The sequence below is a fragment of the Gossypium raimondii genome, chromosome 4 (assembly GCF_025698545.1).
Source record: "Gossypium raimondii isolate GPD5lz chromosome 4, ASM2569854v1, whole genome shotgun sequence".
NCBI classification, from domain to species: Eukaryota; Viridiplantae; Streptophyta; class Magnoliopsida; order Malvales; family Malvaceae; genus Gossypium; species Gossypium raimondii.
In genome coordinates this window covers 1,094,001-1,116,591 of record NC_068568.1, presented here as the reverse complement: position 1 = coordinate 1,116,591, position 22,591 = coordinate 1,094,001, and the positions used below count along the sequence as shown (strand labels likewise).

The following is a 22,591-nucleotide window of genomic DNA, read 5'->3' as shown; positions in this document are numbered from 1 at the left end:
CATTTTTATTTTCAAAATCATTTTAACATAGCCTTAATTTTGCTTTTCTTTTAAACAAGATCTCTTTGCCAAAATGAAAATAACTAAAACATCAGAGGAAATGAATATATAAATATTATACGAATGTGTCAAATTTTATACTATTGTATAGAATTTGTTATGTAAGCATAAACCTTAAACTTCTTCGTCCCCAAAACATTTGGGTATATAATGAAAAGAATATATGAGGATCAGAGATTAGCTTCGTACTCGTTTGTGCTTCTGAGCAACTCCTTACAAATGATTTCTCCATTCGATTGGTTTAGTAGAAATGCCTACTTTGTTGATGATACGGACCATGGTAATCCGACTCTGGCGCCATGTTATTTGATAACAAAGAACTATGCAAAGTCCTTCCCTCTGGTTCTTGAAGGAATAACTTGTCTTCCAAGTAACATTGAATCTTGGACGTAATCGGCCTCAGGTCCGGATCATCTTGGGACCTCAAGGCATTTAGAAAGTTCTCTGAGATGAAGTTCAGCATTTTCATGAACTGAGATCGGTATTTTCTGAAGAGAGCAAACCCTGCCATCTGTGAAAACGAATATCTATGTTAATCCGAAAGAAATTTATATCTCAGTGAGTATGTTGGCTCCATACTAGTTTATAGTTTACGAATTCAGAATTTTGGCCCTTTCCCGATTCTAGTAACCTTTTTGCCAACAAGTAATTAGGGATGGCAAAACCTAAATAGCTCGATAAATTTTGAATCAATCTACTCTGAATGGAGCAAATGTTTTTTACAAAAAAAAATGCGAGGAGGGACAGGGTGGATTTTTTCTTTTGAATAATGGGTATAGAGCTGTTATGGTTATTGCTTGTCCCACCCTGCTTCGCTCCATTATATGAAATTATCATTTTATCCTTGTATTTGTATTAAAAGAGTAAAAATGTAACAAAGTATTATAGAAAAAATCAATATAAAATTTTCACTTGACTTTAAAAAGATTGAAAATATTAAAGACAAGTAGCAAAAATTAAATTGAAGCAGGGCGAGCTCGGGTAAGGTGAGAATGGATACCTCCAACATCAATGGACGTGGTAGCGGTTTTTAAGATTCTACATCCTTAGTGAAGTGGGGCAGGTGGTGGATTTAGCAACATCCACCCCCATCCCGCTCTATTGCCATCCCCAGGCATGTTCGTGTTTTCAGCAATTGCTGGTATGATGCAAAAGAGTAGACTGAGAAATCCAACTTACTTGCAGGAATGCGTACAAAGCCACAGCGGTATACATATTGGCAGGGAGTGCATTTAGAAACCTAGCAAGCCAAGCCCAACCTTCCTTTAGACCATGAACATTTTGGCAACCAGCAACCTCAGTCTGCCATTAATGAAAAAAATCTCGTTTAGTAGGGTTTGTTTTTGATGAATTATATGATGCTACATGTATAGAAGGCAAAAACATCCATATGCTTAACTAGGAAAGAGACATCACTTTCTTTACTATTTAACCATTAACATACCTGAACCAGTGCCCCATACAGCTTCATGTAAGATTCCAACCGTACCAAATAATCCGTAGTACTTTCAATCTTCCCATCATCCTCTTTGTATCCAATAACCTTCCAATAAGCTTCTTTGGATTCAAATGCTGACTGGAATAGCAAATTACAACTCAGAAGCCATATACCAGCGAAAGGAACAGAGGCACACTAGCATGATTCCGTTTATCCATGTTTGGCTTTTCTAGAGCAAGTTGAGTGATTTCACATATCAAAAAAGCATAGCTACATGTTTAACAAATGCAAACACTTGAGAAACACGGGTGAGTTTGAGTGCTAGCTTGTTATTCATCTAGATAGGCTTACATAAGATATAAAAATGTTACCTTGGTGTATGATATATGCTTTGGGACAGTGTAAATGCAAGCTCTATGTATCTCAGCAAGAACAAGATCCATCGCTTGTGGAAACTGGTAAACAAGAATATTTCTACGTTAAAATACAGTTTCTGATGCTAAGATCAGAAAGCACTCCCCCCCCCCAACAAAACAAAAAGAAACAGCTTGGATGAGGGGAGTCTCAAACCTTCAAACAGTGGAGGTATTGTGCCCGGGGTGTCTATGCTCGGTTTTATCCCCGAGTTTTGTCCCTCGACTCTACAGAGAGCCCCAACGGGTTCACAGAGTGGGAGCGCCTCACCCACCAAGGAAATATGAGCACTTGGCCGTGGTGAGGTTCAAACCCATGCTCTTCTTACCCGCTAATGCCATATAAGGGCATGACTTTGAACCCCACCAAGGCTAAGTGCTCACATTTGCTTGGTGGGTGAGACACTCCCACTCCATGAACCCGTTGGAGCTCTCCGCGGAGTCAAGAGACAAAACTAGGGGATAAAACCATGCGTAGACACGCCAGGCACAAATCCATTGTTTGAGGGTTTGAGACTCAGACCTCCCCTCAACAAAAACTATAGAATGTACTATAAGTATTGCAACTTATCATTTACTTATTTTACAAATAAGCTCTAGTTGTTTCACCTACTTATCCACCTACCAGTAGGATATTATGGTTCAAGACTTTGTCCTAAGTTCATTACCCAACCACTAAATTAGTCATGAACCAAACACATCTAAACAACCTAGGAAATCAAGGCTTCTGAGAAAGTAATCAGAAATATTTTTTATTTTCGTGGCATGTTAAAATTTATAGCAGTCCCATGCCTAGTCAAACTTTAATACCGAAATGATCTTAGTATCTAAGACAGCCTGTGAAGAGGAAAAGGCCATTTTTTATGGTTGTTGTGATTAATTTGCTCCCTTTACACCCCCATCCTCCCATACCCAAGAAAAGGAACCGTAAAAGATGTACCTGTGATGTTACAAGGACGATGACATGTGCACAGGCAAAGGCAGAATGACTAGGGCTTTCGCAGTTAGAAACAACCTGAAGTATCAACAACAGAAATGCACCGCCATAAACATAAGGAATTTCAAAATACATGCATCACTGACAGATAACATATAGAATAGAGACCTCAGATTGTTTTAGTTCCAGGCATGGCCACATTACTTGGTCATTTTCATTAGAGAGTAGGGAACTTTCTCAAGGTATGCATATTTGGTTTCATTGTGAAAAATTCTATTGCTTTCAATGCGGAACCAGATTTCCAACTTTGCATTTGAATGGTTAGACTTTTTGTACATTTGTTGAAAATAACACATTGTTTTGTGATGAGCAACTGTGACTACCTTCTGAGCAAAATATGCGATGCTTATGGTTTGAGGGCAACGCGGATTGTTGAAAATCTTTACAAGCTCACTAGCTTGTGTGCTGCAAAAGATTGTTTACATATAGAATTATCAATCTAACAGCATCATGAAAGTTTGGATGTTAAACTTCTAGTTGAAGCAAACATAAACCATAATGCAGAAAATATAATAAACTTTACAAAACTACCTTAACACAAAAATGAACACATCCATCTTACCTAACCTTGTCCTTGTTACCACTAATTTGCCTTATTAATCTACCAATAAGCCTTCCAGTGCTGTCAAAATTCTAAAAACAAACAACATTGCTTAACCAAATAAGATGCATACAAATAAACCAAGACAATGAAAAGAAAATTCAGTGCCAAATGCTAAATACAAATAGAGAACATATGGTAACAAAGCTAAAGCACTTTCCAATAATATAATACATAACCCACACATCTACATAACGACCCCCTTTTTTTAATTTGCTTTTTACCTTTTGGACAAGTACGGAAATAATAAACTTTAATCAAATAGGGTCACATTCTGATTTTTACCACCCAATTTTATAAGCAATACATATCCTAAATGTAAGTAGATATAAGACATACCTGATTTGAACTTGATCTCAGTGATTGGTTTATTTCTTCCAACTCTTTTAATTTTTGTAGCCTTTCCCTCTCTAGCTTTAAAGCACTCTCAGCAGCCCTGAGCATATTACCTGCCACATTGACAGAGAGACACATTAATGTACCGCCTTGAACAAAAATCTTGTTTACCAGAACAAAGGAACACACACATATCTGCATTTGCATGCTGCTAATGAATCTATCAAGTGCAAAAACTCAAACAAAATATGGACAACATTAAGAATATGCCTAGCAACTAGCAAGCAGTCTTTAGAAACATAGACAGCAATGAAGTGACAAGAACTGAGGTCATGTATGTCCCCGTGTATTTAGGTTTAGGGTCCTGTATGTATGTTCTTACGCGAATATGCATGAGTATGTTTTTAAACTGAAAATAAATGAATATACCTGCCAATTCTGATTTATTTGTTTTATCATTCTCAACTCTCGAACTAGTAGCATTTGGGCCTCCTGAAGCTTCTGTTTGTGGCACTTCAGAAGTATTAGCTTTTGAGGATTTAGCTGCTTCATTTTCTGCTGCTTCTTTTGCTGCTATCCTCTCAGCTTCCAAAGCAGCTCTATTTGCTTCCTCAGCTTTAAGTTTAGCCTGCAACTAATACATAAATTTCTTAATCATAAAGCAAATATCCTTTAATTTCCCTATAAAATGAACATGTTTTCTAAAAGGATTTGAGTAACAAAAAAATATGTTGCTAAAAATAAAATGCATCTACAGATATAAGGTTTCATTTTTTTCAGAGTTCAAATCTAGAAAAGGACTCACAAAGTGGAGCAGGGACCTCGTATCAGAAAGCATACACACACACAAAAAAATGCAAAATATTAAGAAAACTATCTTGAACTATTGCAATATCCCAATTCTTTAAAGCTCAATAAAGAAAAAACAGAATAGACTCCAACTTTATTCTCTCAATTCCAATGGTAAATGATAAAGGCCTTTTCCATGGAGCATGAACGAATTGATGAGGCCACTTAGTTGTGTGGCTTTCTAATTGAAACCTGTGGTGTCTAAGTGTGGAGCCTTTGTGGCACTAACAAGCCCAATCATCATACTGTTATTATTCTTAAGTACTTTTGTCAAACTAAAGTGATCTTGAGATCTCGAGATTTAAAAGATTATGACAGGAGATTGTGTTCTCTTTTTCTCTAAATCCATCTTTACATGGAAGAATGTCAATGAACTGAACCATGTAATTCGTCCTAGTTCTCTTTTATTCCTTGCTACCACAATGAAGCATAGCTCTCGTGTAAAGTACAAAAAAAAAAACAAGCAAAGTATCAAGCAACACTTTTAGAACTCTACAATAGCCAAGTCCTTCTTAAGTTCAATCAGAAAAGTTTTCTTAAAAATTGAGTTATATGCATGACAACCTAGCAAAAGAGAACTTCCGCAGCTTAAAAAAACATCCAGTCAGTTCACAAATGGAAAATTGCACAAAGTAACAGCCCTAGTTAGATGAACAAAAGATACAGTGAGGTGCAGTGCCACATATGACGCAGGTCTAATATACTTCATCTAAGGGTTGGACAAACTAACCTCTGCCTCTGCTTTGGCCTTTTCTTGGCGTAGTCTTTCTTCCTGAAGAGCCTTTTCCCTTCTCTTGGCTTCTTCATGTGCTGCATCACTTCGTATTTTCCTTTCCTCTATTTGTGATTTGAGTTCATGGTCCCGCTGGACAGCAGTCAAATGATTATCAAGTCCTTCTGCACTGTAGTAAATTCATGTATTTTTAAAAATTGTTTCCAGAACAGCAAGCACCATGTAATTGTGGAAGACAACTTCAACAAATTCATCCATTGTACCATAATTCAAAAGTATTAAATCTTACTTTAATTCCTTTCAATAATCGAACTACTCTCTTCACCCTATTTGCATATTAAGAAAGAAGCTTTGACTTTTACGTGTTTATTATCATCCATCTATTTTTTATAACATTGATTTGCCATACTTATTGTCAAAAAGTAAAATAATTTGAAAAATAAATCCTAAATATAGAAGAAAAAGAAAGAGCTAAGGTGTTCAAAACTTGAAAAAAAATAACTTCATTTTGGTACACCCAAAAAAGGACAGGTGAAAAATGAAAATCAAACGAGAGAGTGGTAGTTAACTATGAACTATGAGGAGTTTGAGAATATGATCCTCCAAGAACTCTCCAAATACATGAAAAAACTTAGAGTGAACTCGTAAACATACCCATGTCAGATACATACACAAATCTAACAGTCACACTCAAGTCTAAGTGACATAGACTATAAGGATCAGTTAGAACGCATATAATAAAGCATCATGCAGCATCAATAGAAAAATGGAAAAAGGACGAAAGAGCCAGCAACAAGATCCAGTTCTGGAAACTGTATTCCAAAACTGAATATGTTAGTAAATAACTATGAGAAACAAAAGATGCCTACTTACACTCTGCGTTGGTACTGAACATCAAATTTCCTCTCCACTTCTCGCCTTGCTTCTCTATATTTCTCAACTTTAGTATGTGCAGAGGAAGACTTTTCGCTCTCATTCATCAAATCTGTCTCTAATGCAGAGATTGTGTTTCTAATTTCCTCCTGTACTTGAGTACATTGCAATGCTACATCATAATCCATATATGAAGGATAGCAAACAATAAAATACACATGAAATAAAAAGATCCGAGTTCATAACCAACATGATATAATAACACAAAACTTAAGCTCTCTTCAGCAGAAGTTAATCCAACAAACCTTAACTCCAAGTTGATGCTCATGAGTTAACTCATATAGAGCACTCTCCACCAATCCCACCTCATTCATCAAGTAGGTTTGAACGTCAAGACATGGCTGATCATCAGAATCATCATCGCTACTACTGAAAATTAAGAATTTCACAACAAAACCACGAAAACAAATCACCTTGAGCATGCACACTAAATAAAGACTTCAAATTTAACAAAAATAAACAATGGGTTAACATAGTCCATACCTAAAATAAAATTCATTGCAATTGAATCGTGCAGCTTTCACTAAACCTCGATCACGAACTTTCTCATTCTCACCTTCACTATCCTCAAACTCCTCATCAGATACTCTCATTACAAATGCATTTGAGCTTCTCTTGGTGCCTTTTTCCCCATAAATTTCTCTATTTCATATATTAAAATTAAAAAATATACATCTTAATTTAACTGATACAAGTACAGAAAATACAAAGATGAAATACACACACACCTTGATTTGGTTTTTGCAAAGGGCAAAGAAACCGAAGAAGAGAGATTGAGCTTCTTTTCCAAGGAATCAAGCTCCAATAACAAAGATTTGAAGCTCCAATCCGGGTCGGGTTCAAGACCGATTCCATTAACGATTTGAGGACACCGAATTTCCAACTTAACAGCTTCCCTACAATATCATGCATTTTTTATAAGTCAAATTAACCAAAAACAAAATCAAGAAGAAAAAAACAGAAGAGAATTAATTTGAACTTACATTGTGGTCTTGAGGACTTACAAATTTAAAACCCTAATGATTCAATTGGGAAATGAAAATCAGAGTAAAACCCTAAACCCCCAAATCTTTTTTTCTTTTCGAATTCTAAACACCAAAGCGCCAAAACTTTATTAAGACATTTCCACCATTTTCACTCAGCCTGATTATAACGGAGTTTTATTTCATCTTCCTTTATTGTATATGGGTCGGATCCGGATGATCCGTGGATTCACTTGGGTCCATTGGGCTTTCAGGTCCGAACTCTTTTCGTCATTGAAGAGCTATTCAGTTGAAAAATATTAAAAAATATATTTTTTATAAAAAATTATATTATTATAAGGGTATTTTTATTTTTTATAAAATAATTAATAAAACTAAATTTTTTATTTTTTATTATAGGGACAAGATTAAATTAGTCTCATTATTATTAAATATATTAATTTAGTCCTATGTACTATCAACATGAATCAAATAAGTCTAAATTTTAATAAAGTTAGCCTTTATTGTTTAAAAATTATCATTTACTGTTAGCTGAGTTAATATTTTCGAAATTTTTTATGATTTTGTAAATGACATTTTTGTTTGGAGCTGAATTGTAAATAAAAATACTCTTGATGTCAACTTTTAATGTTAAATGTTAAATTTGTTACAATTTGAACTTATTTGATTTTTTTAACAATAGCACATAAATCACATTGATACTTTTTAGTAGAAAGACTTGATTGATTTAATTTCTATAATAGAGGGACTTATCATGTAATTACACCGTAAATAAGACATACACGAGTGGACATCTCCAACTTGCTTTGGACAAAGTTGTTACAAATTGGGCTGACTCGGCCCCCAAATTTTTTCCTCATAATAAACAAAATAATTTCATTAAAATTCAAAACAAACTCACTAAATTATCAATAAATTTACGTTCTGATTATTTAATTTTAAAAATTTATAAAAACAGTCATTTAGTTTTATGAAAAATTTAAGTCATTGAACTATTCGAAAGTTTTTATTAAGTCACTAAGCTATTAAGTTTGTTTTTTTAAGTTCGGGTAGTGAGCTCTAAGCAACGATTCGACGATTGATATGATGGATCAGTACCCTTCAGCAAATAAAATGATATACTTAGACACAAGTCGATCTGACAGCTAGTGTTGGAGATTGGTTGTTTGAATTTTGGTTCATAGATTCATTCAAAGCTATTTCATAAAAAAAAATTTAATTGTATAAGAGAAAGGGAAGAAGAGCTTTGGATTTATGTAGGTAGCGTGCACACAGAAGGCCGTATAACAACGATGTCAATAACCCAGTGACTTACATGAAAACTTTCAAATAGTTTAACGACCATTTTATAACTTTTTAAAGTTGAGTGACAAAAACATTAACTTACTTACAGTTTAGTGACATTGAATAATTTGCCCTAGATTTAATTATAAAATTATAAAAAATTATCAATACAAAAAATATTTTTTAGCCACCCTTCACTAAAAAAACATGGGGAAGTTCACTTGATTCTTTTATCCTCAACGTCATTCAACATGCCAAGCCATCCCACATCTCTCCCTACTTAGATATTATAAAAATTTGAAGGATTAAAATTAATTTTTTTATTAAAAAGACTTAAATTGAATAATTTATAGTTAAGATGAACCAAAATTGATATTATTCCAATTATGTTCTATTTAAGAATATTATGCACATATAGTTTTGATTAAATTAAAAGTTTTTGACTCTCTGTTGGATGTGAAAAATCTTTTAATTATTAAATATATATATCGAAAATAAGTAATATTCTCCATTGATGTAATTAAAATGTTGCATTAAATAAAAAATTTACTTACACAATGAGTATCATTAAATTGATAAATTTAATGGACGATTTATTAAAGTAAAATACATCTTTAGTCCCTTTTAATTTTGATATTAAGTAGATTGGTCCCTCTAAAAATATGAGTAATTTAATCTCTATTAATTTGAAAATGAGCAACTAAAGACATTAATCACAACAATTGATATTTTTCATCAATTATACATAATTTTATTGATATAATAATAAATTAAGCTCTTAATGTCTACATATTTTATCATTTTGGTATTTATTCTAAAAAGAATCATATGAAAAATGTATAAAATTTTAAGAAAATCTAAAGATTCATATATATATTTGGCTTCAAATATATATAAATATACAAAAATATGTTCAAATTGACAAAAACATTAATGTTATGATTAATTATCATTAGATGCTCACTTTCGAAATTGATAGAGATTAAAGTGCTCCTATTTTTTTAAGAGGGACTAATTTGCTCAATATCAAGATTAAGACGGACCAAAGATATAGTTGTACCATTCATTAATATATGTAAATTAAATAAAAAAAATACAAATAGATCCTTCATATGTATATAACCACACAAGCTATTCAATGCAATAATCCCACCTTCCTTTGAAAAAAACACTCTCAAAAACCATGGCAAGGTTAGCTATTTTGCTACTCATTCTCATCGCCGTTGACCACGTTAATCCAACCACATCCCTCCCTTTGTCAACGAACTCCCGTTGGATCGTCGACGACCAAACCGATCGGCGAGTGAAGCTAGCTTGCGTGAACTGGCCGTCGCACCTCGAGCCAGTGTTCGCCGAAGGACTGAGCAAGAGATCGATGGATTCGATCGCCGAACAGATCGTGTCGATGGGATTCAACTGCGTTAGGCTCACTTGGCCTTTGTATTTGGTCACCAATGACTCTTTAAGTTCCCTCACCGTCCGGCGATCATTTCAAAATCTCGGGTTGATGGAACCCATTGCTGGAATCCAAGCTAATAACCCATCCGTTATTGATGTGTCGCTGATACAAGCTTTCCAGGTATGAAATTTCAATTTTGTATTACCTTTTTTTTTTTTTTTTGGCACAAAGGAAGATTAGGTTTCCACGTGAGACTAATAGGATAAGTACAAAGGGAAAATGCCACTTAAGGTAACAAAATTATTAATAATTTTATGTTTTAGTCACTTAATTTAAAAAAGTTATAAAATGGTTACTAAATTATTAAAAAAAATTATTTAAGTCATTGGACTGTTAAAATCTCTACTATATGACATTTTATTCGAACCACCACTCTTCTACGGTTTTTTTTTGTGAATCTGCTTTAAATCTCATGAATCTGTAAATAAAAAACGAAACAATTTTTTCTCTGATCTCTGACATTAATCATCAAATTGACTTAGATCTAAGATATATATTTTACTTGTTGATAAGTACTAATCATCAAATCATCGTTGAAATTAAAATAAAACTTTCAAATAATTCAATGAACATTTTATAACTAATATTAAGTGGCCAAAATATTAATTTATTAATAATTTAATAATTTGAGTGTAGTTTATCCTTTAATTTTTTTGACACAAAGGAAAAGGAAAAGGAAAAATAAGAAAAAAAAATATTTTTTTGTGGAGACCCCACTGGCCAAACAACTTAGAAAACAATGATTTGTTTTCCGACATTACTTAGGCTTAAAATCCACTAAGGGCCTTACTATTACGATAATTAGGTCAACGTGAGTTCCAACACATTTTAAACATATATATATATATATTATTTTAAAGGTTAGGAAAAGGTTATAGACAAGGTTTTTAAAATTAGATTGGTAGTCGAAACAATGCTATTAGTTTGTTGATTCAACCAATTCATATTGATTTTCGGATCAATTAGTTCAATGCTCTTCTTCTAATCAGTACCTCAGTTAGTTCCTGATCTAATCAGTTTGATTCAAACAACATTGATTATGGATAAAACTAAACATTGTGTTAACATATATCCAACTTGGAATATAAAAAATAATAATAGCCCGGGTGACCCACTGCCTTGATTGAAGAGGGATTTAAATTAAACTATTTTAAATATTTTTATTTAATTTTAATGATAATATATATAAATATTAATATATATTTTTAAAATTTTTAAACTGTAATATGAACTTTTCGGATAGGTCAAGTTGGGCTCAAGCTCAAGCTTGAAATTTTTTAAAATTACGCATTGACTTGACTCGGCCCGGCTTGTGCACTTAGTGCGTAATATCCTTTAATTTAAGAGTTTGGGGGTTACAAGTAGTTTACTAATTGTATCAAAAAAAAATTATAGGTTAAATTTTATGTAGTGTCCTTGAATAATGTGTTTTTTTTATATTTAATCCCATTACTATGATTTGATCATTTCTAATCTCCTTACTTTTCAAAATATGGATTTTTAATCTCGAAGTCTATTCTTTTTTCTTTTTTTAATTCGGTCAAATAGTTTATCATGAATTACTTTTAAAATATATATTAGCGCCCATAAAATGAAAAATTTCTCTTTTAGGCCCTTTATAATTTATAAAGTTTTAAATTACTAATAGTTACACTTTAACCCCCATAAATGATCGAATTTGATTTAATCTTTTAAAATTATAAATATATAGACTATTAAAGCGGTGAAATTACATTTTACTATCGTAGAAATATACAACTTAATCCTTATCCCTAAAATTTTTTTGGCTCCACCCCTACTTATCATATACACCTTAGCAATATTTTTCATATAGTTGGGCACATTTTTACACTTTTAAAAGATAAAAAAATTGTCTTACTATTTGACTTTGTTATCATTTTGGAGTTAAGTTTGATAGTTTGGAGATATTGTGTGAGACAATTCAGAATATCTTAATATTTATCTTAAGTAGCTTATTATTTTATTTATTTTAATATATAATATTTTTTTGTTTTAACTCCAACTTGTGGTCAAGCATAGACAGATAATAATCGAAGTCATTCATTTACTACTTTTCTATTTAACTAAAGGGATAATGGGATTTAATTTGAATTATTAATTTTAGTAAGGACTAAAAGAAAATTTCTATTAATCAAGGGTCCAAAAGGGCTAAAGTTGAATTATTAATACCAAAAGGCAAAAAAAAAATCATTTAATTAAGGGACCAAACCTTCTACTTGTCCATAGTTTTGTCCTTAATTTTATTGAAATTTTAATTGACATGACTTATTTAGCTTTTTAACTTTATAGAAAAATTTATTTTAGTCCTGAAGTTAATTTTTTATTTTTTTAGCTCTTAAATTTGTATTGTTTGTCAAATTATCCAAGAATGGATGGAAAGTTAATATTTGTTAACTTTGTTGACATGGTCTATAGTATGCCATGCCAACAATTAACTAAATTTTAGAAAATAATATATATAAATTCTGAAAAAATTAAAAAAATATAAATTATTAAAATAATATTTTAAAATTTTAAAAATTTTAATTAATTGTTGACATAGCGTACACATGGATCATCATGTCAGCAAAGTTAACAATTGTTAACTTTTCCATATATTTCGAGTTAGTTTAAGGGCTAAAAAGACGAAAAATTAAATAAAAACTAAAATAATTTTTTAATAAAATTGGAGGACCAAATAAATCATTATGACATTTAATTCAAACCTTTTACTAATCATATCTTTAAATAATCGAATTTACTTGTGGAATTTAAAAACTTCATCTACACGAATAATTTATTATTATAGCTTATTTTTCGAATTTACTTGTGGAGTTTAAAAATTTCATCTACACCAAATAATTTGTTATTATAGTTTAATTTTCTTAGTCAATCATGTGGTAGTTTATTAATTTATTCATAATCACAATGATAATTACAATGTAACAAATGTTGTTGACATTGATTAAATCATTAAACTTAGCCCCATTGTTTTTATTTTAATTTTATTTTTATGCTTCTTGATTTAAATATATATCAACTTACATTTCTAAACTAGGTATATATTTGTTTGTTTTAGTAATATTAAAATAATATGAATACGACATAAAAGATTGGGTAAACTACATTTATGGTAATTTTTAAATAGGGTTTATCTTATTTTAATTTTTTTTAATTTAGTCACTCTAAATAAAATAATTGTGTGAATTAGCCGCTGTCTTCGTTAAAATTTTCGTTTTCTTTTAATAGATTACGGATGTGGCACATTAGCACATTGAATAATTGACATGTGACAATTTTGTTGGCTTTGACTAAAGTTTAGGGACCTTTATAGTCCAAAACCTCTTACTCTGAACTTTATAGAGAAATCTTATTTTATTGAGAAATCCTATTTTTATAGAAATTTTAGTTGGATCTTTTCCTCTAAACTTATGAACACTTTAAACAATTCAATTCTAATTATTAAATTAAGAGTGAAAAATCCGAATTAATTTAACCTTTGGTTCGATTCAATTTTTCATTTTTGATCTATATAACATAAATTCTCAAATGCGTCAAAATTTACAGACACCCACATATATATATAATATTCTAAATACAAATATAATCAAGGGCTAAGCCAGAACAAATTTTAGGAGCGAATGAAATTTTAACTTTTATATTCTATATCTTTATAATTTTAAAGGATTAAATTAATTTTTATAATTTTAAAGGGCCAAAATATAATTTTACATTTATTAATTTAAAACTTTTAAAAAAATTTAAAAGCTTAAATACCAATTTTACATTTTAGGGGCCCAAGGCCCCTACCAGCTCTTAAATTCGCCATTGAATACAACATAACAAAATATGCGAAATAGTCAAATATATTGAGAAAGTGTACATGGGTCAAACTAAAGACTGATTCTAAAAAAAAAAAAAATTAACTCTGGCTCATCTAGACTTATCCTAAAGCTTATGTTATTGTTTTAAAATTTAAAATTATATAATATATTATTCTATATTAATAATTATTTTTTATAATTAAATTTAAATAACACTTTTAAAAATTACTTAATTTAAAATTAAATTGGCATAACCGACCCAGTTCAAAATTATAAAAATCTGTTATAAGTCCGACCCAAATCAAGTCGGGCCAATTGGCCCAAGAGGTCAACTGATCTATGTATATGTATATTTATATATATCAACCCTCAAATTATGGTATTTTCGTTTAGCTTATTATTGGATGAATTTGAAATGACAGGCAGTGGTGTCTAGCCTTGGGAAAAACAATGTAATGGTGATACTCGATAATCACCTGAGCAAACCCGGGTGGTGCTGCGGTTACTTCGACGGCGATGGTTTCTTCAGTGACCCGTATTTTAACCCGGATCTATGGGTCACGGGTCTGACCCGGATGGCCACCCTTTTCAATGGTGTCACCAATGTGGTTGGTATGAGCTTGAGAAATGAACTTAGAGGTCCCAAACAAAACATAGATGATTGGTACAGGTAATTTTTCTAATTCTACCTATATATAATATAACCCGAAAAAATTCGGGTTTGATTTAATCGATTTATACGGTTTTAAGTAGACAGTCGAAATCAGAGGTAGATAGGAGCATCGACCTCCTTTCAATCTAATTATAGGTTCTGATCATATATGTTTTTTTTTTACGCAATGTCTAAAACTACTAATAACCCCTCCCCAACCTATAAATAGAATGATAATGTGTTTCAGCACACTCAAACCCATGTCTTCCTACATTGACAATAATGCTCATGCTAATCGAGTTAAGACTCAATCGACAATTAATTATTCAATTTAAATCATTTTAACATTAATTTTTTTTATCTCCAACCATATAGGGAGCGTATGAATTCTAGTATATACGAACATCATACATTTACACTAATGTTTTATATATACATATACTATCTTTAAAGTCTTTAATTAAGTTAGTGTCACGAGTCAATTGAGTACCACTTAATTAGGAAATGATTAAAAACTAATTTTTACAAAGTAAAGTATATTATTATTAGAGTGTTTTATCCTTTAATAATTTATGTGAAAATCATTAAAACTCACATATGACGAGACTTAATTCTAAGATATCTTCTTCTTATTCTTTTTGCTCAAGAATATTATGATATTTAAATATTCGAATTTAACATTTCAACTAAAATTTCATTTGGTTTTATATAAATCCTTTTGCATAAAAATTTTCTACTCATATTTCGGTGTGCCATAATCTAGTATGCTTCAAATGTATGTGTATTATTCATATGGACGAAAATAGAAAATTTTCTATTTAGGTTTTTAAAAGGTTTTTTGTACTTTGGCCTCCTTAAATATATAAAAATTTGATTTAATCTTTTAAAATTTATAAAGATATAGGCTATTAAAATGATGAAATTACATTTTATTATCATAAAAGTACAATTTAATTTTGACTTTAAAATTTAGAATTTTTTAAAGAAAAAATAATTATAGTTAATAAAATAATGATTATTTATAAATTATAAATTATATCTTTATAATACTATAAAAACAATAATGGATGCTTATGAAGCAATTATAGATATAACCGACATCCATAGAAACATATACCTTCAACATACATACAAGGGTAAAGTGGAGGAGAATAAAGCAATCCCCACCCCAATTCCATAATTATCCATTGTCATCCCTATATGTGGTCCAAGGTGAAAGTTGGGTAGGTTGGGACTTACCGAATGGTAAAATTATCATTTAATCCTTTAAAATTTATAGAATTATAAATTAATATAATATTAAAATATAATTCAATTTATTAAAAAAAATGTATTTTAACCCTTCAAAAAATTATAATCCAATTATGATCCTCTAAAATTATTTTCTAACTTTGCCCCTAATGTATTGCTAAAGAATTCGAAATTCATTGCCATAATGTTGATGAATTGGGTTACATAGGTACATGCAAAAAGGAGCTGAAGCAGTGCACGCAGCCAACCCAAATGTGCTCATTATCCTTTCGGGACTAAGCTTCGATAAAGACTTATCGTTCATCAAAAATCGACCCCTGATTCTCACGTTTAGTCGAAAACTAGTGTTCGAAATGCATTGGTACGGGTTCAGTGATGGCCAGGCATGGGTGACCGGCAACCCAAATCGGGTGTGTGGCAGAGTGACGAATGATATGAAGAGGATGTCAGGGTTTTTGGTCGATAAAGGTTATCCATTGTTCGTGAGCGAGTTTGGGGTGGACCTACGAGGGACCAATGTGAATGATAATAGGTACTTGAATTGCTTTTTGGGTATGGTGGCTGAACTCGACCTAGATTGGGCATTATGGACACTGGTTGGGAGCTATTATTTGAGGGAAGGGGTCATTGGGTTTAATGAATATTATGGGATATTGGATTGGAATTGGATTGATATGAGGAATTCAAGCTTTGTTGAGAGAATTTCAGCACTTCAATCTCCTTTTCGAGGTAAGCAAACTTTAGTTTCCATAAAAATCTTGGATTTTTTATTTTTAATTCAATTGATTCGACTGTAAATATGTTACATTTAACTTAAATCCAAAGACTCAATCTATCAACCCTAATCAAACCTATTGGCTTGTAAAAACCTACAACTTCAACTCAAAATTTTTTCGAAACTAAATTTGATCCATCCAAAATGATCTAAACCTGGAATAACACAACCTCAAAATGATCAGAAACCAAAATGATTAGACTCGAGAAACCAAAATGAATGGCCCAAACTTAAAACGACCAAAGCTTGAAAGTATCTGAACTTGAAATTGACTTGAACCAAATAATCCCAATTGTTTGAAACTCAAATTACCTGATTGAGATTGATCCAATCTAAAACCAATCCAACCTCCCCAACGAAGGTTTAAATTTCATCAGTTTAAAAAAGATTGAGAAAATATTTAAAATATATACTAAAACTATTTTTATCAAGTTTTTTCATATTAATTACATTACTTCTCTTAAATGATAAATCTGATAATATTAAACACGATTCAATTATAATAAAATATTAAAAGAATATTAAAAAACGACTTGAATACACATGTTGATAAGTTGGCCCAGATTGAGTTCGATTACAAAAATTTCTAACCCAAGACCCAAATAACTTTTGTCTCAACTCATTTTACCGACCATAAATTATAAAATATTAAAAAATATTTTGATACTAATATTTATATATTTATATTATTTAATTTAAATTTGGTTCTAGATAACTTGGCCTGAGATCAAAAGTCTTTGTTCAAGCTCGCCTGACTTTCAAGCACATCATCTATTTTGCCCACAATGTCATACAGGACTAGGCTTATTGGAAACCGAACTACACAAAGTGATCTTTCACCCTTTAACCGGGCTTTGTGTTTTAAGGAAACCATCGGGTAGCTCTTTGAGTTTGGGTCCATGTACTGACTCAGAGGCTTGGAATTACTCACCCCAAAAGACCTTGGAGTTGAAGGGAACTCAGTTGTGCTTACAAGCTGATGAACCGGGGACGATGGTGAAGCTCGGAACCATCTGCGGCGGCTCGAACTCGAGATGGGAAACAATATCAGATTCAAAGATGCACTTATCATTGAAGCTCGGAAATGTCACGTCAGTTTGCATGGACATAGATTCGAACAACGATATTGTTGTAGCCGGTTGCAAATGCTTGAATGATGATAGTCAGTGCGACCCTAAAAGTCAGTGGTTCAAACTTGTGAATAGCACGAGGAGTGGAAACGGGGGGAACTCCTTTGTAGATTTTGATTCGATCACTGACTTCGGGAAAAGAGTTTTTATGGAATCTTTTGGGTGGTTCGATATAAAAATCAGTCTTGATCGCTTCAGGGCTAGTTTAGCATTATTGTTGCGGTTAAAAGGTACATTTTAAAAGCTTGGTTTGGAAAAAAAATACTTTTAAAAAATATTATTTCTTAATTTTAAGTGTTTAGCATTGCTGTAAAAAGATATTATGAAAAGTTTCGTAAAATCCTCATTATAGGTACATATATAAAGAGGATTTTCACTTACACTAATATAAAATTAAGTTTTCTAAGCACGTGCATAACATTTTATACGTTTTATATTTTAACAAATCAAATTCGGAATGTTTTAAAATATAATTGTATTTGTCGAGCATGCAAAACTTTCAATAATTTGAGATCTTAATGATCACATTAGATTAAGAATATAAGCCTGAACTTTGACAAAAAAATCAATAAAGCCCTTACGCGAAAAGCCCACTCAATTAAACCCTCAAACTCTCAAATTACATCAATTAAACATTTTAACCAACTTTTTTTTGTCTTGACCGTTACGTCGCTAAAACTTTGGTGAATGATTTTTTATTTTATATTGAACAAATATTTAGGCATTTTCAAATTATTAAAAACTTTTATGCACATGATCAATCTTAAGCTAGCATTTGACAATTTCAATTTCAAATTTTGGATTTGGATTTCAAAATGATGTAAATTAAGTGATACACATACAAATATAACATTCATGATTATTTATTGATTTATTGGATGTTTTTGTTTAATATTGGTTTTGAAATTCTAAGGAATTTATGGATTTAACAAATTCATGCTTTTTATACTATTAAAATATATATTACATTAAAACCCGATTAATTTGGTACTTAAGTTTTTTGGCTCAATTTGAAACCTGATTTTAGTCTTAATATTTAAATTGGTACCTGAGTTTTTCAATTTGATACTTGAGTTTTTTTTTTGTCCCAAATAAGTACATTTTTTTTACTAGAGCACGTATGTCAAATATTTATTGGGCCGCATAATGTCAAGTATTAAATTGAACATTGAAGCCAAACTCATATATTAAATTGACATTAAAACCAAACTCAAGTACTGAATAGTATATTAACCCATATATATATATATGAGTTAATTCCACCAAACATCCCCAAACTATGACCCTCATTTAAATTGGTCCTCAAACTTTAAAACATTCTAATTACATCCTTGAACTACATATGTTATATCAATAAGGTTCTTCAATTACTAAAATCATTAATTTAATCGTTAAATATGATGTCGGTCTTATGTGACATAATTTAAAATAAATTTTTAAAGAAAAACAAATACTGTAAAATGAATGTTTTGAAGTTTTGAAACATTTACAAAAACTATAGTTTACTATCTCTCCTGTTTTTAGTTTTTAATTTTAAAAATTATGCGACAACATTTTACTTTTTTTTTAAAATTCATTTTAAATTAAGTCACATAATATTTTACGTGTCATTTAATGGTTAAATTAATAATTTTAATAATTGAAATATCTTATTGATATAACATCGATAGTTTGAAGATGTAATTAGAATATTTTGAAATTTGAGTACTAATTTAAAACGAAAGTTATAGTTTAAGGGTGTTTGTGCAATTATATATGTATAAGCTTGCTTTGTATAACAAGTCCTAAAACGTTGTGTGAATGCAAAGCAAAGAAAAATATATTCTATAACTTGAAGCTTGAGAATGTCATCGTCGGCGGTGACAAGATGCATGCATCTTTGTCCCTAAGATCTGTCTACATGATCAACTATTTCATATATATATATATATTGCTTTCAACATGCTCGAACATGATCTTTAGATACTTAACAAAATAATCATTTATTATTTTGATCGAAAAAAAATTGTGGGTTCATGAATGAATGTCAGTAAAAAGAACCAAAGATTCTACCTTATCCCGACATTAGGTTTCCTGTCTGAAAAACTTTTGCTAATCAGTAGGTTTTTTTCGATCGAATTGGATTTGGGTTTTTGAAGTTTTATGTTTGATTTGAATTTAATCGGATTTTTATTTTTAAAAGTGTCTGTCATTTTATTGTATAAAATTTGAGATTTAATACTTATATTTTAAAATTAAAAATTTAAAATTTAAAATTTTTATTAATTTAAAATTTTAGTTCAATTATTATTGTCGTTGATAATTTTTGTTAAAATTTGTCAATTTTAATATAGTCAAAAACATGATGTCTGTCTAGTCAAAATTTTAAGTTAACATATTTTGATAGACAATACTTACGATCTTAATCACCGGGCTAAGATTTTAAATAAAAAAGTATGACTTAAATTTTAATTTTTCAAGTACGGTGACTAACAACATATTTTAACTATTTTCAAATTTTGAGTTAAATTTGAGATGATAATAAAATTACGTACTTGAACTTGTTTTGATTTGTTTTGATTAAGTTTGTGTATTTAGTAAAAGACAAATTCAATTTTCATACTTGACTTCAAGTTCGATTTAGTAAAAGAACGAGTGTTTGCTCCCAATTGGGTCATGAGGGAAGGCTCATATACAGCGGCGAAGTTAGAAAATTACTTTATAGAGGAGTCAAAGATGAGTCATAATTATCATGGAGGGGTTAAGTGTAATTTTATCATTATATTAACTTATAATTTCATAACTTCAAATAGACTAAAAGCATGTTTAACATTTTTGGGGGCACCGTTAATATTGAGTTGACTCATGACACCAATCCAATCAATCAATTATTATTATTATTATTAGCAACGTGGTGGAAAGCCACTGTTTTTTTTTCCTCATGTTCTTTGAAAGCCGATGTTGATAGAGCTGGTGGCCAAAGAAAATGTCGAGGAGCTGAAATGAGAGAATTAAGGAACATGATTTACATAATAATAAAAAAACTATATGTGCACTGAATTTGGAAAAGTTTATGGGAGGAATAATCCAGGGTGTTTTGGATAAGGGTTTGAGGGGATGAAAAAAAGTGGTGGTGGTTAAGAAGGTGGGCGGCGGCGGCGGTGGGGTGGCGTTGGGTGGTGGTGTGGAAGTGGAATCATGTGGTTGCGCCCCATGTGCATTGCATATATTGAGTAACATACACCCAAAGCAACAAACATATGTGACACCACTAGGTTTTAACACTTGGCTTTTCCTTATTCATTCATCCTATTCTCATAAAATCCTTCCATGAAATCCGTACAATCATGTCGGATTATAACAGTTTTGTTGGTAAAATTGCTATGACGGCCCTTGAATTCGTAGTTAAATTGTATTTTGCCCCTTTACTGTTAAAAAATAGAATTTTTTACTGTTAAAAACAGGCCCATGTACGTTAGCATGAGGTACACATTGCACGCATTGTGTAACTGTTTGGTTATTTTATCAATCACATTAGTTTTTCGTAGTAGAAATATATGGGATTTTTTAACAGAAATGATCAGTTAGCTTTTTGATCTAACATACAGAGACTAATTTGCTCATTTTTTGAGTAAAAAGAGTAAAAATGCCATTTGACTCGTAGTATAGGGGTCTCTATTGTACTTTTACCCTAAAAATATTAGTATGCTCTTTTATCTAATGTACAGTGATTAGTTTGTTCATTTTTTAATAAAGGGGTAAAATGCTCTTAATATAATATTTTTATTTTTTTTTGACAATCTCATTATAAGTTTTAATCATATTATCCATAATCCCTCCCCAACCCATAAATAGAAGGATAATATGCTTCAGCACACTCGAACTCACGTCCTCTTATATTGGCAACAATGCCCATGCCAACGGAACTAAGACTCAATCGACTTAACATTTCTGACTTTAATCTTATTGATAATTGACACTTTTATCTCAATTTCTAAATATAAAACTTTTTATCTCACCTTTTCCATTATTTTTTTTAGAGTTTATAAATACAAATACAATACAACGCCACAAGTATAATATAATCACAAATATATGTTCAATAAAAAATAGAACTAAATCAATACAAAACACGAAAGGGCAAAATTGACACATATCAACTACACATGTTGGAACTAGAAACTCACACAAGACAATTGCTCGTCGTGGGACTCAACCCCCATTCCACTAAGTTGCCATTAAATTCTGAGATAAAACGACATATAATCCTTGAACTTGATAACTTTTTCCAATTTAGTCATTAAACATTTTTTTATCCACACTATTCCTAGAACTTTGTAACTTTCCCAACCTGGTCATTGAATTTGTTTTCCATGTTTGATGACCTGGGACTCTTCACATAAAATATCAAAAAAGAAATAAATAAAGTATAAAGAAATTATAATTTTAAAAAATTAACTGATGATGTGGCACAATCTCAAATTTTCATGTCATCACACTTTAACGGAGTCAAAATTTAGGGACCAAACTGAGAAAAGCTGTCAAATTCTGAACTGATATGAACAAAAAAGTTTAGGGATTAAATTGAAAAAAATACCAAAATTAGGGACATAAATGTTAGTTTATCCCTTAAATTATTTGAAGTATCCTCGTTGCCCACCAAATGCTATATATAAAACCTCTCAAGCCCCACCAAGTCCTGCAAAATACAACAAAAGCTTTTCAAATTTGAAGCTTCTCTCAGAAAATCAGCTACTAAGACGCTTTGAAAAAAGAAAAATCATGGAAATTCCTTCAGTTCCCCACCTTTCAGTAACCAATCCCAAGAGGAAACAAAGCAATTATCAAATTCCAAATTCTAATGGAAGATCAAAAGTTAATAAGCGAAGAAGAA

General features: G+C 31.0%; 2 protein-coding genes across 5 annotated transcripts; one reads left to right on the top strand and one right to left on the bottom strand.

The window, feature by feature from the left end:
• Positions 1–91: 91 nt before the first annotated feature.
• LOC105780500 (mRNA export factor GLE1) lies at positions 92–7,505 on the bottom strand. 4 transcript variants are annotated; one of them, XM_012604877.2, is made up of 15 exons: positions 7,344–7,505; positions 7,089–7,256; positions 6,844–7,002; positions 6,606–6,729; positions 6,301–6,449; positions 5,425–5,596; positions 4,275–4,479; positions 3,849–3,958; positions 3,471–3,541; positions 3,232–3,313; positions 2,852–2,926; positions 1,870–1,953; positions 1,505–1,636; positions 1,240–1,362; positions 92–571 (listed from the first exon to the last, which is right to left on the bottom strand). In XM_012604877.2, coding segments are annotated over exons 1-15 (1,926 nt in total). In that variant the 5' UTR covers positions 7,346–7,505; the 3' UTR covers positions 92–301. The 4 variants fall into 4 exon arrangements, with proteins under 4 accessions (XP_012460331.1, XP_012460334.1, XP_052485024.1 ...); XM_012604880.2 differs by having other exon boundaries at positions 4,275–4,473; XM_052629064.1 differs by having other exon boundaries at positions 6,606–6,726.
• A 2,243-nt stretch (positions 7,506–9,748) lies between these two features.
• Positions 9,749–18,124, top strand: LOC105780616 (glycosyl hydrolase 5 family protein-like). The gene is made up of 4 exons (XM_052629066.1): positions 9,749–10,206; positions 14,333–14,580; positions 16,022–16,542; positions 17,385–18,124. The coding sequence occupies exons 1-4, from the start codon at positions 9,811–9,813 to the stop codon at positions 17,957–17,959; spliced, it is 1,740 nt and encodes a 579-aa protein (XP_052485026.1). The 5' UTR covers positions 9,749–9,810; the 3' UTR covers positions 17,960–18,124.
• The last annotated feature ends 4,467 nt before the right edge of the window (positions 18,125–22,591 follow it).